Source organism: Coregonus lavaretus (assembly GCF_964263955.1).
Source record: "Coregonus lavaretus genome assembly, chromosome: 31".
In the NCBI taxonomy this organism is placed as follows: Eukaryota; Metazoa; Chordata; class Actinopteri; order Salmoniformes; family Salmonidae; genus Coregonus; species Coregonus lavaretus.
In genome coordinates, this window is record NC_140018.1 from 36589990 (window position 1) to 36608970 (window position 18981).

Here is an 18981-nt window from a genome sequence, read left to right on the forward strand (position 1 = left end):
CTAAGAATAGCCTAATTGATAAATAACTTGCTCTGCATAGATCTCCCCCAAAACATGAATATTTGAACCTTTTATAAAAACATGTCTAGTTAGATACCTTTTTTATTTAACCTTTATTTAACTAGGCAAGTCAGTTAAGAACAAATTCTTATTTACAATGACAGCCTACCAAAAGGATGACGGCCTACCACCTTGCTTTGAAGTATTCTACCTTATCCATGTGATCCCTGATTTATTGAATGAGGGAATCATTTTATAAAGACAAAAGTATTTGGTTGTAATGTTGAAAAAGCCAAGCCTGCACACCCAGGAGCTCTCCAGATGGAGGGTTGACCACATGTTGACAACATGTGACTAACACTGTAGTTCTATTTGGGGGGCTCCTCCTTTCAAAGAAGCAGAAGCTAAACATGATTGGCTTATGAAACATGGACAACTGGATGGTTATTGGACATGTTTGACAGCCTTACGTGAGTTAACTGGCGTCAAACTCTATTACCAACTGAGCAATACAGGCAGTAGGCAGTACATTACATGCTTACATTGTTATTTGTAAGTATAAGTACATACAAGATGCAAGGGGTGCATTGTGTCAACTTTTTGGGGACTCTTTATGAACTGTACACTCTTAGAAAAAAAGGTGCTATCTAGAACCTAAAAGGGTTCTTCAGCTGTCCCCATAGGAGAACCCTTTGAAAAACCCTTTTTAGTTCCAGGTAGAACCTTATTGGGTTCCTTGTAAAATCCTTTCCCCAGAGGGTTCTAACTGGAACCCAAAATAGTTATACATGGAACCAAAAAGGGTTGGGGACAGCCAAAGAACCCTTTGGGGGACAGCCAAAGAACCCTTTGGGAACCCTGTTTTCTAAGAGTATACCTTAGCCAATGCCCCCCCCCCCCCCCCCCCCCCCCCCACACACACACACACACACACACACACACACTATTCCATCTATCCCAGTGTTAGAGGAATTTATTAGGCCTAGCCAACGCTCCACTCTTTCATCCTGTCCTCGACTTTAAAGTCATTTCCCTCCACTCAGAGGGAGCCAAATGGAGAGAAGATATAGATCCTCTTCTCTTTTCATCTGCCTCTTTGATCCTTCTTTCAACATGGATTCTAATGGGAGAGTAAGCGTGGATACAAATGGGTCTTTCTTTCCTTTCTGAGCCTGGGTTTTCATATCGAAATAGTCCAGAAATGACTCCTTAATAACCTTTCTGTTCGGATAAAAAATAAGACATGGACATGGATTACTACAATTATTCAAAGTGGAGACTAATGACGAATATATTATTCAAGGTGGACTTCTAAAAATAATAGCCCAGCATGCTGTCGTGGCTGCAAGTATGAGGTGAGGTCGCTGATACATAGCTGTGTGTGTGAATGTGTGCTTGTGTGCTGCTTTTAGCCCGTCTTGGAACAGTCAGTGCTTGCGATTTATCTTGTATTCCCTGTGTGCGGGCTCCGGGTACCTCACTGCAAAGGTTAAAACATGCAGTCTGCAGGCGTGACTACAAAGGTCAACATGCTGCTTAGGAATGAGGGATAGCGCTATGAGAGAGAGAGAATGAAGTAATCTGCTCCTCTCATCTCCTCATCCCTCCTCTAGTCTCCCCCCTCAGACCAAGTGGCCCACGTATTGCCTCTGACACTGATAACGCACTGTATGAGCACAACATGGGCCCAGAGACATGTATCTACTCCTGTGTCCTGCCTCTCCCTCTCTTTCCCTCTTTCTCTCTTTCTCCTCTCCCCTCCTGTCTCTTTCACTGTCACCATCTACCTCTAATTCTCCACAGTAAAATGTCTAACCTTGGTTAGACGTGTATAGGCAAGGAAACAGTTAACAACAATGCTGCTTTGCTTTTATATAGGCTATCCTTACAGTACCCAGAATGTTTCATCCCAAATGGCCCCCTTATTCCCCCATTAGGGCTCTGGTCAAAAGTAGTGCACTATATAGGGAATAGGGTGCCATTTGGGACACAGCTGAGGACAAGAGAAAAAAGCAACTATTAAATAAAAGCAGACCATAGACCATAGGCTGGGGAATAGAAACGACTCTATAAAGAAACAATAGCATCTAGTGAGTCACAGATGTGTTTGGGTGATTCATTTGTCTTGGCTGCTGTGTCCTTCAGAGTGAGGAAGAGAATGTCACAACGGCACTCTCTTACCCTCTAGTGCAGGAACAGCAGAATGACAGAATGGGCGTTGTGTGTGTGTGATAAGAACAAATCATGTATAGACATATTTTTGAAAAGAAAACATATATGCAATATATTTAAAAACCTGAAAGAAATGTATTCATAACCTGAAAAAGCAAAGAATTACAGAGTTATGTGGGAGTCTCTTGCGCGTTTACTTCATTATGCATAGATAGATATTGTTTGTATTCTTTTTATATCTTCACCTGCCATTTGATATGAAAGGAGACAAGCGTAGAACCCTTTATAACAGGTTTTAACATATTCATACTTGTGCTGTCCCTGAAAGCCAAAACATGGCAAGCTGATCGAACCAGCTGAGCTGAATTACTTTTTCGGCACACGCTGAGCTACCAATCACAATTTGAAATGTTCCCTTAAGCCCAACCTCCAACTGGCTGACCAGACAGCTGACCTTTGCAAGAGATAAAGGAGAAGGTGTCTCACGATCAATGAAGCTTTCACATGGACAATGGCATTTTATTTGATTAAATATTAATACAATGAACTTTAAATATGTTTTCCACCTGGCAGCTGACAGAGGTCAGAACTGCCAGAAAGAGTTTTCTTACAGCTAGCACCAAAATGTTAATTGAAGCTAGCTTTTTCTTTAGTTCTTTCTACATGCTATCTTGCCACCAACGTGCAGTGTGACTGAACAAGGTAAGATATTGTTTTGGAAATTATAGTTTTGAGTTTATAAATCACGTTTTTTATATTTTGCACCTTCCCACCTTTGGTGGAAAAAATGCAATGAAAGTATAGGGTGCGTTACTTTACTCACCGTGAACGGCTATCAGTGTTTATCCACATATGTTTTCACCACTACATTACTGTAGCTACGCTAACGTCAGCTAACACTGTACAGGTAGTTCTTATAGGTCAGTTTGGGATTCAGCATTCACCTGACAAGATATGAACACAGGTTTGTTACAGACATGTAACAAGCCTGTGTTTCATTGTCAAAACACACCCACAACTGAGTTTAATGCCAATATAATAGGTTTATTTCCAGTCAAGTAAAACAATTAAGACATAAACAAATTCAAGATTCACATTTTTTTTAAATAAAGGCAGTATGCTTATATTGAGGCTATAATAATGAGTGATATGTACATCAAATAATGGTTTTGTATCGATTAAAGCAATCATTGCTTGGGTTCTCAACTTACACAAGCGAGGGGACAGGGGTGAGAATACACACCCCTTTAACCACTAAGGGTGAAGAAAAAACGTGAAAAAATGAATCATTCCAACATGAGAAACGTGAGGTTAATAAAAGGATGAGTAAAAACACAATTTTAATATGATTAATGTTCCCAGAAAATACATTGTCTCCATAAAAGGCAAAGAATAGAGCAGCCACCGTGGCATTTGAGGTATGTGAACGTCAATCATATTTGGTAATTTCCTAATTCACCCACTAGAGGGCACTGTATGCTTAACTTTAGTTCCCACCTCTTTAGCATCACTTTAGGGTTCAGTCTTGTTCCGGAAGGGTTTATAGATCTCTAGAACTGACTCCCAATACTGGATGTCAACCAGTCTAATGCTGAATTACAAATCGACCCTAGCCCCTACACCCTATGTACTCCTGTAGATTTGAGAGAATTGGATAGACAATTGGAATAGGTGGAAGCACTATGGTAATCTTTTTCATTTTACCTTTAGATTAGCTAGGTGGAAATGTTACCAAATATCAATCTATAAAATTATACTAGAAGTGCCTAAGGATTAGGGGCAAGGAGTAGATTTGGAATGAATCTTCCTCTCCTAGGCTATCTTAAAGGAAAGGGGAAAGGGGATACCTAGTCAGTTGCACAACTGAATGCATTCAGCCAAAATGTGTCTCCGCATTTAACCCAACCCCTCAGAGGGTAAAAGTAAAAGTCTTAAACCTTTGACGAAATCAAAAAGGAAAAGGGGGACATCACCAGTAAAATAATCATTTGAGATAAACACCTTGAGGGACTGAGGCCTGAAACTCAGATTTGAAAGCAGTGGTTTTGGTTCAGATAAGGCTGTTAAAACAACACAAAACAGAACTGGTACATTCAGTATACATTGTTCAAACTGGTTTGGTCTTGAATGGGATCATAGGACCCTATGAACCTGCAATAACGTGTCGATGTTGACTTAAGTCTCTACTCACTAGTGCAGGGGTCGGCAACAGGCAGTCCGCAGGCTAAAACTGGCCCGCGAGTGATTTATTTGGGCCCCCTAAAGTATTTATAAAAAATAAATATTAAGGTTTTGGTAAAAAGAAAATCATGAATTCAGATTAAATAAGTTTAGTTGATGAATTCTCTTCGCAAGTATTCCCATGAATAAAAAAAGATGTGATTGTGTCTCAACGTAATCAAGGTATGAAATTATTGTTATTTTCAAATACAATCACTTACTGGACTTAGTTGGGGTCAATTTGCAGTGTACACATTATTATAATGATGTTCCGGCCCCCAGACCATTCACTCCGACAAAAATCGGCCCGCGGCTGAATCTAGTTGTCTACCCCTGCTCTAGTGCGTGTCAGTCAAGTGTCAACCTGGTTTGGCAGCTGCCAGTAATGTTGGGAATCACCTATGCCATACATGAGAGTGTGAAACATTCTCACAGATTCAATGCAGCCTATTAAACAAGTACATAATCAGATGGTGGCTCAGCCACCAACATAAACTTCATCTGAACACAACCAATTTAGAGAGACCATATTATTTTACATTCACTGAGACTGAGGCTCTGTTCGAATGTCCACACCAGCATACCACTTAGTATGAAGCAATTTATTGGCCATGTATGCATTTGGAAAGTGGAGACATCACAAACATCAAAAGTAAAACATTAGCGGTGACACCTCATCAGTTCTGGAGGCAGCATTACGTTTGTTCACAAAAAGCAGTGCGGTAGCTAACGAACTTTAAATAAATGAATTGTTTCGCCTTACAATTAGCCAAGTTGGCAAGCTAGCTAAAGTTATTTATAGTTAGTTAGCAACCGCTCCTATACTCTTTTACTAGCTACCGTAACGCTTTTGTGTCACAAATATCCCTCCAAAAATGACACAGTGTCTCCATTTGTGTTTACATTTGACTATTGTGATGCGCATCCACTTTCTATGCATATTCAGCATGTATTCAAAGTAGTGTGCTAGTAATGTGTATTGGAACAGAGCCAATGAGAGGTGTTCTCAGTTGAGTCTTCACATAATTCCCTATCTGACAGTTAAATACTGACCAGGATAGAAAGATAAGAAAATAAGTACTTACAATGAATCGAATGAACATATAAAGCTAAATTAAAATTTAAAAGCTAATCATTAATAATAATAATTATTATTCTTATATTATCTGTAATGGTGGTACTTTTTGTTCATATTCCAGTGTAAACTAGTCGCTCATGTACTGCAAACTGCAAAGAATACTATGAGGTGAGCTTGTACTGGAATACTGCAGCCTTCTCCCCCCCCAAAAAAAATCAGTAGAGCTTTTCAGTCAAAAAATAATAACAATATTCATATAGCATTTTTGAAGGATCTCAACATATGCAAGGTCACTATTAGTACTCAAATCTACTAATGTCTTGTTAAGTATTATTAATGCCACTCATTACTACTTAGTGTAGTTCACAAAAACAAGAACCAATCGTCTCGAGACAACACAACTTGTCATTTTCGGAAGTTGTCAAAATGCTTGATATTTAGGTCACTTACTGAGGAGCCCAAAGAGAGAAAAAGAGTTATTTGGTAATACTATGGGACTACACAGACAAAACATATATAGGCACTATCTTCTTGTGCATATACACAGTACAATCCAATTTGTGTCCACCTCATGGCTGTCATTATCAAGTGGTTACAATGAGATTTTTTTGTTGTTGTAAGTATTATGAAATACAACAAAGTCAATTCCTTTTCAAATGAGGTTAGGAGAAAACATATGTACAAACACATGACCAACGACATGCCTATATACAGTACTGTAGCTAGCCCAAAACGGAGGCCTACATATGCTGGAAAAGCACACAAACACACACACACACACACACACACACACTTAGCTGGCAGACAAACAAAGTTCACCCTTGTGGAGATTAACACTCCCATTTCAAAACCGAAGTAAAACCTTAAACAGGCTTTGATTGGAAAAGAGGCGTTGCGGTCACAACTGATCTGCCATTTCAGCGATGTGATTGATTGAAACTGCATTGCGACTACTGTGCCAACAGCGGAGGCTTGTAACAAACAACTGCGCAGAGGGGGTAGGAGGGGCCGGGGCTGGGGGCGGGAAGAAACAGAGGAAATGAGGTAGGCTTTTGTTGGAAGAAAAAAAAGGGGGGAAAAGAGTATTGTAGTAAGAAAATAAACAAAAAATAAAAATAAACTTATCAAAATCTGGGAAGTAAGACCAGGGAAACTGTGGCAACAAAAAGGGCCCTTCAAAAACACACAAAGCCTCAGCACAACACAGTCCTACAGTTAATCATACAAGATCAATCAAAACAAAACATAAGAAGAAGAAAATGCACAACTATGTATAACTCAAGAGGTAGTTAGTTACTAATATCAGTACATGAAGAGGTACAGAACCTTTAAACATTGCTGTTCAGAGTTCATCAAGCAGTCGGTGGATGATTCCCAAAATAATAAAATATAATTTTTTTGGTTAATTCCCTGAGAACAGTTTATCATCCTGAGAGGAATTGTGGGTAAAACAAAATCAAATACATAGTACAAAAATGTCATATGATCCAGCTCGCTTGGGCTTGGGCTGTGCTCGTTGTGTGGTTTGGCCATTCTCTTTTTTTCCCTCTCTGTCGTTGTCCACTTATTGGATTCAATTCGATGCACATCACACATTCAAAAAGCTGTGCATAAACAACCTCAGTGTTGAACATTCAGCAACAGTCCCTTGAAATTCCAAAGGAGCAGGAACAGTAAAGCAACAAGTCCTACTATTAAAATGCCTTCAAATAAAGCCAAACTCTTTTATAGAAATGTATACCAAAAACTGTTGGTTGTCTACGTAATTTGTTTTAGAGCTTTAGAAAACACAAGCTAGTTTGACATCGTCATACAAAGTCATTTGATTTGTCAGCACATTAAGAAGATACGATTCCAAAGTAACCCACATTAACTTTTGTGAGGAGAGCCACTTCAGATAAGTTATTTTCACATTCAATATGGTCAGAGAAGTGTTGTCATGTTTCATTAGTATAAGCGCTACTGGAAACTCGCAGAGGATTCAAGTCATACGAAAAGCAGCACTTTTTTTTCTCCCTACCTTTTTTTTCCCGCTCTTAATACATCTCTGGACTATTTGAAACACGAGCAGCAGTGTTTTGGGATCCCGTTTTGAGGGGTAACAGGTGGTATCACAGGCATAGATGGGAGAGGGACAGGGGTGAGTATATGGGGTTAGAAAGGTATGACATCAGACAGGTGTAGAGGGTATGTGATTTGACTAATACTAGGCCTATGACTAGGGGTCAGAGTGTTACCTATATAAGTCAGGCAGACTCCAGGCCCTAGGCATTTGATCGGAAAGGAGAAGAGGGACATATAGAAAGATAGAGAGAGGTAGAGTGATAAGAGAGTGATCAGATATATTTGATAATGCAGACAGAGGGATGATGAAAGTGTGATGGACTGATAGAAATAAAGAGTGACATGAATGTAGAAAATTACTTTATATTTTAAAGGGGGAGGGGCATTGATTGAACAGGTAAAATGTGTGATGTCACACAGGTAAAAGGGAGAGAGGTGTGATGGTGCTTGACAATAAAGAATCCTACGCACAATAATTTCTTATATACTTAAAGTTAATAATTGTTTTATAATATGCTATTCTTTCATACATATATTAATTACTTATATCGTGACTTCATAAACTGTGACACTATCTTCAACTAATTAGTCAACAACCCAAATCTAGATAGTAGAAGTCCAATTAAATAATGGCATTTTTTCAATGTTTTGGAACTTAAAATAATATGGTTTCTTATCTAAGCAGTGTTGTGAGACCGAGTCAAAACCAAGACCGGGAGGGGGGCGAGTCCGAGTCAAGACCGAGACCAGAACAATGAGAGTCCAATTAAAGACCATGATTGAAATTGTGTAAGATAGCCCCCATAAAAAAGAGCTCACAACATTCATTTTCTAAAATTTCTAAAAACCTATTTTCACTTTGTCATTATGGGGTATTATGTGTAGATTGATGAGGGGAAAAAATTATTTGATTGATTTTAGAATAAGGCTGTAACATAACAAAATGTGGAAAAAATCAAGGGGTCTGAATACTTTCCGAATGCACTGTAGTAAAGGACAGTATTGTTATGAGTAAGTATGAAATGTGTCATAAAAGGAGTGTGGATATTTGGCCTGGTGAAGCGGTTTTATGCGTTGACTGAAAGGGGGCTGATAATGATTATTTGTTTTTACTCCGCTGGTCTCGGCAAGAAATTACGAGTCCTCATTGTGCGAGACTGAGTCGAGACAGTCAAGACAGAGTAAAAATGTATCCGAGACCGAGACAAGACCGAGACACTCAATATATGGTCTTGAGAACGGACTAAAGTAGCCTAACAACTCACACTAAATTCTTCTGCTACTCTCTCGTTCACTACATACTTTAGTCTGCCATCATTTAAGTAGTTTGTGGTGACGAGGGACACGAGGGGCATTGTACAAAACAAAGTCAACAGTGATTGGATCGTCTCTAACCAATCAGAGTATCAAAGCCAATGACACATTTTCTAACCGCCGCTTTACCCACGTTTGTTCTGGCTCTGGCCCAACCCATCGGTTTCTGGGCCAATCAGACGGCCTCAAATGTGTTCGCATTCGGTGAAGGGTCGGGGAGGTACTCAGATCCAGACTCATTGCGGAGAAGAAACTAACGTCTGTAAGCGTGGCTTAGCGTTTGGCCGGAGCAAGGAGTCTGGGTAGCCAGGCAAAGTCTCGAGTGCTACAACACCTTATCTAAGGCATATCTATCTAGGATTACATGAAACAGAATTGTTAATATCAAGTCGACTAGAGGTTGGCCCCAATCTCAAAGCCTGGATCAAACTTCTCGTCTGCCATTGTTATGTTTTAGGAAAGGAACAACGTCTCTCACAGACAAGCAAGAATGCACACATGCCTGGATTCGATACCATTCCCCCACTAGCACTCTGCAGTCAATTGTTAGTACCACTGAACTAGAAAAGCTCATCTTCTGTGGTTCAGGAGTGACAGTTAGGCTACTTTTCCCAGCAGAAACCTGGTTGCAATGATGTCTTTAGTTTTTGCCTTATCACTAACACACCTGATTGTAAATAATCAAAGACTTGGCGATGAGTTTAATTTAAGTGTGTTAGTGCTAGGGGAAAAACAAAAATATGCAGGATTAGTAAACACTGGCCTACATCAAGGCCTTTTTTTAAAGTCTTAATGCCAAAAAAGAGGCATCATGACGTTTAGAATAATGATATAATATGAATATGAAACAGGTGGACCAAAATCTAAAAGGAAACCAAGTCCTATTCAGAAACTACCACTCAAAGTGTTACGGATGACACCAGTCATCCAACCCAGATTCACAGTCAACCTTGTTTCTCTTTTAGACCATTTCGTCTCTTGAGCTGCACTGATTGAGAAGTCACACACAGACACACAGTCATTCACGAGTCCGTATGCCCAGCAATGTTTGCCATAGCTGCCACTGGACGACAGCCAGTCAATCAGTCACACACATTCACACACGTCCGTACCCTGGCAATTGTTGCCATAGCTTCGCTGGTCCCCCAAAAAATAGACCTCCCATTTTTTTCACGAGTGTGAGGTAGATTAGGGGTGGGATTTAGGGGGTTCCTTAGGTGAGGGGAGTCAGGGGTCAGGGTACACCTCTCCCTGCCTATTTCCTCCACCTCTGGGGGCCGCCGCGGTGCGACTGGGGTGGCTCTTCCGGGGAGGACGAGGGGCCCTCGAGGGGGGATGAGCCCGAGCGCGCCTCCTCGTCGGGGGGGTACAGGTGGGCCGAGTGAGAGGGGTACAGGTGGTCCTGAGAGCCAGTGGGGGGTGCCAGCGCCTTTTGGGGACATTGGGCCACCATGTGCATGATGCTCTGGCAGTAGTGGCATTTCTTTGGCTGGGGGGGCAGGCCACACTCCTTGGCGTGGTGGTCCAGACCTCCACAGTTATAACAGCTGGAGAGAGGACAGTAGGAGTGGAATGGAGAGAAAGAAGGATGGAGAGGAGGGAGAGAAGAAGGAACAGGTAAAGGACAGAAAACGGCACCCATTTGCTACTTGTATCGAAACAATATTCAATGACTCAAATAAGGATGAATCAACAATTGGATAATACTTTAATAAAGTCAACAGGTATAAAGCATTACAATGGCGTTATAATGCATTGTAATTATTGTCATCAGCATTTATCCTCACATAGAAATCTGGTCCAAACATCATCCACTTTGAGTCAGTTGAAAATGTGTCATAGAAAGACGACATATTAAAAGCCTAATTAGACATTATAAAGGCTCATACAAGCTTATATCATTTATTAATGCATTATACCAGTCAGTTTTATGTAAACTCTTATTCAAAAGAATAAAAGCAATGTACTGATATCAACCAAGCCTATCCGCTGATGTGAAGATTATTGGGGGCTTGTCCGGGATTCCCTTTTTCTGTAGAAATGCACCTTCCTCCACTAGATGGGAGTATAACAAAGGCCATAAGTCCTTTTGAAATGTGAGCAACGATTCCATCACTACCCAGTAGAGTTTTATCTATACAGGATTTAAACAAATCATTGGAGAAACCAATACATGCCAGAAATAAAAAAATGTTTTACATTTGAGTCATTTCGCAGACGCTCTTATCCAGAGCAACTTACAGTTTTAGTGAGTGCCTACATTTTTTTTACTGGTCCCCCGTGGGAATCGAACCCACAACCCTGGCGTTGCTCTACCAACTGAGCTACAGGAGGCCAGTTCTTTTTCGGGGGGGGGGGGGGGGGTCCCACTTTAGCGTTCTCCTGGCAACAAACATATATAGGTTTTATGAAAAAAAGTATTCATAAGCACAACATAGATGCTTTAGAAATCATAAACGAAGTGCTACATAAAGGGTGATATACTGTAAAAAGTCCTCAAAAACGTAAGTGTTTTGTTCATTTGTCCACTGTTCATACAATCCCATGAAATGTTACATGTTAGCAGTCAAGTTTTCAAGATATAGAGCGCTTTTAGTACATCAAAAATCATCAACAAATGATGCAAAACGCTTAAAAGTTATGTTTAATTTAAAGCACAACCAAACCACACCACCCTCAATACATTCCTCATATAGAGAGCTTCCTCAATCTTGTATGGAACACAGTGCATTGTATTGAAAGATGTAATGGCTTGGAAAGCTTGAAAAAACAATGGCTGGCATTCTATTGCATTGATTCTCAGACAGACACAATCGATGGTGAGCACTATAAGCTAGGCTTGGTGCATCTCTAAGATCACTGCTATAAGACAAACCTCGCTCAATAACAAATAAAGAGCACAGGAGCAGAATTGTTTTGAAGAAAGCTGCACTTAATGAGGATGTTGAGATGAACCGCACATCCTCGTTGAAAACATACTCTATCTCTCTCTCGCTCACACTCACTCATATTCACACACACACTCGTTGTCACGTAACCACAATAAAAACATTGTGCCGAGCAACGGTCAAGTATATTTCAATTCCAATCGAACTGCTGGAGAAAAAATGAATTGAAAAAGGAAATGCTATAACTAAAATCGCCATTACGTAACTCAAACTCCACATCCAATTCAATTACCAAACAGACTTAAACAGGAGTTGGCCTCGGTTCAGACATTTTGTTAACTTGAGCAAGAAGATTCCGTCCCCTCGATATTTTGATGAACTTCATGTGCTCCTACCGAGCTAAGAAATGGTGCAAACACACTTCACTGGGACGTTGTGGGTCACTAAGGAGCTTGTGGTGGTTACCACGGTAATACTTGGTCATAGGGGAGGCTGGTTGTAGAATTCCGTTAGCATAGTAGACTGCCTCATTTGTCCTTGCGTCCTCAGAAAAGCGCAGACACATCATCCGCAATATTCCAATATTCCTCCCAGGGATTGCTGCTACGATAAAGCATTTGTTGGGTGTCATATTCGCCTTTTATTCTGTTATAAATTCCTGGTTACACAACAAATGTGCCAGTGTAAATTTTCCTCTGAAAGTTAACACTGATGAATACTTTAAATTAACACGTATACGTGTTGAGAAAAGACTCAGTTTATATTTCAATGAATATGCTTCAGTTGTAGTACTCGAGTCCAGGACTGGGACTTGACTTGGACTCGAGTCAAGATTTCCATGACTCGACCAGTGGGGACTTTGACTCGACTGGTAGCGACTTTTTGTCCAGAAATCTCTCTTTGTTTCATAATTTAACATACTAGCTACAACAGCAAATGTTAGAGAGCTGTATTATCTAGTTATCCTTACAATGTGCAACAATGTAACAGAATTTAGATTTAAAAATTGTTGGACCGCAGCTTTTAGCACTACCAAGGGACTCGTGACTCGACTCACTAATATGCTTTATGTCATAGTCCATTTTAAATTTTCTTCAAATTTACAAGGGAAAATGGTTCTGCTAAAATTATTATTTTACCATTAATCATTGAAATGAAGCAATAGAAATGCATTTATTAACGTCTACATACATTTTTGTCACGTGTATTCTATTACAAACACCTTAAAGCAGGAATCTGCTACCCACTGCCACCCCACTGCTTATGTTGTGTGCTCTGTCATTAGTATTACTTTCGGCCCCAGCACCTTAGTTATTGTTTTGGTTTCACCATGGTCCTGGGGCAGACAGTAATAAAACAATACATAAAAACAGTATTATTTATTTTGCTGTCCCCACTACAACAACAAAATAAAAATTAATTACATGGAATTTTGTCCTTGAAACATTGAATTTAAATACTGTAGAATTCCATTAATTTCTATGGAGGGCTACTTATTCTGCGGTGGCTTCAAAGTATCTCATTGGCCAATAGATAGCATCAGCAATCTAGTGTTTATATACTGTACATCATTGGCTGAAACAGGACCATTAAATCCTATGTGACTAACTCAATTGCTGAGAGGTAATTTAGACCTACTCTTAACTCTGGTTTACTGTCTTGATTAAGATGGATTGAGAGGTAAAATATTCCTTTAGTTTGAGTCAATATTAATTTGGTTAAGGAAAAACAGCAAAAAGTACTTCTCAGCATTTCCCAAACCCCTAATATTATACTTTTTAGCTCTCTTGCCCCAGAATATACACTATATATACAAAAGTATGTGTACACGCCTTCAAATTAGTAGATTTGGCTATATCAGCCACATCCGTTGCTGATAGCTGTATAAAATCGAGCACACAGCCATGCAATCTCCATAGCCAAACGTTGGCAGTAAAATGGCCTTACTGAAGAGCTCAGTGACTTTCAACGTGGCACCGTCATAGGATGCCACCTTTCCAACAAGTCAGTTCGTCAACTTTCTTCCCTGCTAGAGCTGCCCCGGTCAACCGTAAGTGCTGTTATTGTGAAGTGGAAACGTCTAGGAGCAACAACGGCTCAGCCACAAAGTAGTAGGCCATACAAGCTCACAGAACGGGACCACCGAGTGCTGAAGCGTGTAGCGTGTAAAAATCATCTATCCTCTGTTGCAACACTCACTACCGAGTTCCAAACTGCCTCTGGAAGGAAAGTCAGCACAAGAACAGCACAAGCTCGTCAAGAGCTTCATAAAATGGGTTTTCATGCCCGAGCAGCCGCACACAAGCCTAAGATCACCATGCGCAATGCCAAGCGTCGGCTGGAGTGGTGTAAAGCTTGCCGCCATTGTACTCTGGAGCAGTAGAAATGCATTCGCTGGAGTGATGAATCGTGCTTCCCCATTTCTGGGTTTGGCGGATGTCAGGAGAATGCTACCTGCCCCAATGCATAGTGCGAACTGTTAAATTTGGTGGAGGAGGAATAATGGTCTGGGGCAATTTTTCATGGTTCGGGCTAGGCCCATTAGTTCCAGTGAAGGGAAATCTTAACGTTACAGCATACAATGACATTCTAGACGATTTTGTGCTTCCAACTTTGTGGCAACAGTTTGGGGAACAACCTTTCCTGTTTCAGCATGACAATGCCCCCATGCACAAAGTGAGGTCCATACAGAAATGGTTTGTCGAGATCGGTGTGGAAGAACTTAACTGATCTGCACAGAGCCCTGACCTCAACCCCATCGAACACCTTTGGGATGAATTGGAACGCAGACTGCGAGCCAGGCCGAATCGCCCAACATCTGTGCCCGACAACACTAATGCTCTTGTGGCTGAAAGGAAGCAAGTCCCTGCACCAATGTTCCAACATCTAGTGGAAAGCCTTCCCAGGAGATGGAGGCTGTCATAGCAGCAAAGGGGGAACCAACTCCATATTAATGCCCATGATTTTGGAATGAGATGTTCGACGAGCAGGTGTCCACATACTTTTGGTCATGTAGTGTATATAATATATAGAATATTGGAATGCAGCACTTCTACACTGTGTTCAAGTATGGTAGTAGTTATAGCTCTGGCCAGCAGGGGGAAGAGTAGCGTAAAGCCTGTCGCATGCTTCCCAGTCTAAACAGTTTGCGCATATATTATGACAACATTTTGTGATGTTTTTGTTTGTTTTGGTGTTTGGCAGGGTTTTTTTTGGGCTGTTGTGCACACACACAAAAATATTGAGGAAAGTCGAAGTTCAGTAGCTGAAGTCTACGCCCCTTCGTCGGTGATTGGTCAACAGTACTACTCCTAGTGGAAGTGGGAACTATGGACAGCATTCTTCAATGAAGTGTTTGTTGTCATTCAATGAGAGATGACTAATTTTCATGCAATTTATTTCACTTGAGAAATACTGCCCCAAACATCTTAGTTAGTTGTAAAATTGCACAACTAAGATCTCCTAAGCAAAAATGTAAAAATGTAATACAGATTTCTTGATTTATCTTATCTTGGACTATTTTAAGGAAGTGTTTCTGGCTATGTTGTTGCTATGGTGGCTCAAGAGGGCCAAACAACAGTAATATTGTCGCTTTATTCTAATTTTTCAAGCGAAGGTCTTTAGGGCTGGGGTTTTCAAACTATTTGGGGCCAGGGATCCCTTTTGTGATAGCAAATTCATCAGGGACCCCCTCATAATCACAACACAACTTGAGTGAGATATAAAATAATAGCATACAAGGAGTTTACCATGACTTCGGCAGTGCATGGCCGAACCAAGTCTCGGGCATTGGGAAGGAACAATTTAAAGGCCCACCTCTTGGCATTGGAGAGAATTTTGCCGTTTTCAAGCTAATTTCCTGTAATTATACACATTTTGCCATGAGGCAGAGAGAAAACCTTGCCTTTTTAAAGCTTAAGGTAACTGTCCAGTGTTTCCAGATTTCTATGAAATATGACCAATAATGAATTACAATATGAGTTAAATAGTTTTCCTTCCAAAACATTTATATTAAGCATGTTACAAAGCAGCTTTTCTGTGTTGGAGTGGTATGGGCGTAGCCCAACAACAGAATGGTGTGGGCAAATACCGGTCACAAAAAATATTAATGCAAGTAGACCGCTGATTGGCCAATGAAGAAATAGCAAGCATTTTTGAAAACGGTCATCTGATAAGCTGTTTGAGGTGATTTTTTTAATGTGTTTTTTTTTCCCCCAATTTATGCTTTGGCCACAAATACAAGTATAGGATGAGTCAACATTATTATTTGGGTATGAGCTAACGGAATGTGAACTTTTTAAAAGTGAGATTTTTACTGGACAGTTACTTTAAATTACAGTGCATTTTTGGGGAATACAAGAAGTATCGAGTTGAAAAATGTATAATTGGTGGAGTACTGTGGATACCAATATCCCTGTGAGCTTCCAAGGCCCATGTTGCCCAGGGTTAAGAACATAAATTGTAAATTAATAATATTACATTGTATTGTTTTGTATTACACCGTCTAAACTTATTCCACGGATCCCTTGGCCAGATTAAACTTTTTTATATTTTTTTATCTGGCTGCGGACCCCCTGCAGGACCTCTACCAAACTAGAACCCACTTTGATAACCCCTGCTTCAGGGAGTATGCGAGCACAGACGTTTGCTTCGCCTAGCCGAGTTCTGCTAGGAGCAAACCAAACAATTGTATGTGGACGCCTTAACGGCTTCAGCAGCGCAGCACTGTGGCCCCTTATATGGAACGGGAACACAGAACCAAGAGGTTTAATCAGGCTCAAGTACCTGCCACCTCCCTACCAACACAGCTTCCTATCCGAAGCACAATCCGAATGCCATGGAGCTAACCAACCACAAAGTAGTCCAATTATCCCAACTACACTGAATTATTCACTTGTGTAAAACAACCAGGGAACCCTTTTGGCAGATAAGGGGGAGTAAGAGGGGGGTTGGATAGCCAGAATAACATAGCAATGACACAGTGATTTGGTCTATGCAGGCATAGCTCTCACATCTACTGTAGTGTTGCACGGTATACCAAAACCTCTGTCCTTTTTTGATACTAGAACATGAAAAACGGTTTGGTACTAGTACTTTCGGTACTTTTGTCAAATGTGTCTCACGTCATATACGGACTGAGATGATCGAGTCTGTCTAGTAATTGGTCTGAATCTTCTCAAGGTGGCAGTAGTTAGCTAGCCAGGCTACTTGCGCTTGCACATGCAGCTGACACAGTGCCAGCCACTTTTGAGAAGCAAGAGAGGAGAGAGAAAATGCCGTCAGCATGGCTTCTTCTAACGAAAACATCATACCTCCACTCCAGCAGCTTGTTGACAAAACTGGCTCCAGAAGCGAACTATAAGAATACTTTGCTTATAGAGCAGATGATGAGGACCAGCCCACTGAAACAACTATGCAAAAGGTGTTACAAAGCAGTGCAAGGGAGGTTTACTTCCGAAACAACATAAAAAAACGATTTTACACATTACATTTGCTTTGTAGCGTTATTCTATTAGCAACTAAATTCGAATTATTTTTGAGTGACAATGACATGAACGTATATTTCAGCATTATAATTTTATTAGTAGCCAGCCAGCAGCCCTGGGCGGAGCATTGCACGCTGGGAGTTGAAATGTACTCTGGGAATTGTAGTATGCTGTGTAAAATCCATTGTATTTCTATGGTGTGCAGACAACACTGAGTGCACAAAACATTGAGAGCACCTGCTCTTTCCATGACATAGACTGATCAGGTGAATGCTATGATCCCCTATTAATGTAATTTGTTAAATCCACTTCAAATCAGTGTAGATGAATGGGAGGAGACAGGTTAAAAAATGATATTTTTAAGCCTGAGACAATTGAGACATGGATTGTGTATGTGTGCCATTCAGAGGGGAATGGGCAAGACAAAATATTTATGTGTCTTTGAACGGGGTATGGTAGTAGGTGCCAGTCGCACCGGTTTGTGTCAAAAACTGCAATGCTGCTGGGTTTTTCACGCTCAACAGTTTCCTGTGTGTATCAAGAATGGTCCACCACCCAAAGGACATCCAGCCAGGGGGGGAGACCATTCTCAATATTAGGAAGGTGTTCTTATTGTCTATTACACTCAGTGTATATTGCAGTATAGAAGCTTCAGAAATTAGCTTCAAAGTGTTTTTTATGTCGTTTTGGAACTAAACTATTCATTTAATACATTAAATTATGTAGCTGTAATGAATAATGAATCATAGGTCTAATGAATGTAATTTCACCCAATATTATGGCCATAGATGAGCAAATTAACCCTGATATGTATCGAATTACATTTGAAAACAGTTTAATTGTAAAATTATTTTGTATGCTCTGAGTCTCAGATATGGTTTTGCATAAGGAACATTTTAGATATTCTTCTGTTATTTAATATGGTGTTTTATTTTTTGAAAGAAATTAAATCTAGAACAGAAGATATTCTATTTGTTATTATAGTTGTTCTACCAGTTATAAGATGGAAGACGAGTTTTTAAAAGGCATAATCTGCAAGATTTCCTGCTGTTCAATGGTCATTCCATGATAGACTGCCCTATACCCATTGATTGTTGAAGAATAACTTAGAAATGCCTTACATTTCTCCAGCCCTGCAAGTGGTGTCGGGGCTGCCGTTGGGGATGAATACACAAACTCCAGATTGCAGCTTTAATGTACAGTTGAAGTCGGAAGTTTACTTCCACCTTAGCCAAATACATTTAAACTCAGTTTTACAAAATTCCCCGTCTTAGGTCAGTTAGGATCACCACTTTATTTTTTATTTTGAGAATGTGAAATGTCAGAATAATAGTAGAGAGAATGATTTATTTCCGCTTTTATTTCTTTCATCACATTCCCAGTGGGTCAGAAGTTTACATACGTTCAATTGGTATTTGGTAGCATTGCCTTTAAATTGTTTAACTTGGGTCAAACGTTTCGGGTAGCCTTCCACAAGCTTCCCACAATAAGTTGGGTGAATGTTGGCCCATTCCTCCTGACAGAGCTGGTGTAACTGAGTCAGGTTTGTAGGCCTCCTGGCTCCACACGCTTTTTCAGTTCTGCCCACAAATGTTCTATAGGATTGAGGTCAGGGCTTTGTGATGGCCACTCCAATACCTTGACTTTGTTGTCCTTAAGCCATTTTGCCACAACTTTGCAAGTATGCTTGGGGTCATTGTCCATTTGGAAGACCCATTTGCGACCAAGCTTTAACTTCCTGATTTTCCTTCCTCATGAT

At 40.4% G+C, this 18981-nt stretch overlaps 1 protein-coding gene across 1 annotated transcript in view; it reads right to left on the reverse strand.

Moving 5' to 3' along the window:
* Positions 1–10103: 10103 nt before the first annotated feature.
* Positions 10104–18981, reverse strand: part of LOC311107188 (uncharacterized protein) — a gene marked incomplete at both ends in the record, with an annotated part of 94963 nt that continues 86085 nt past the window's right edge. The window contains one exon of the mRNA XM_084149677.1: positions 10104–10395. Coding sequence (XP_084005803.1) covers positions 10104–10395 — 292 coding nt within the window. The remainder of the gene's footprint in view (positions 10396–18981) is intronic.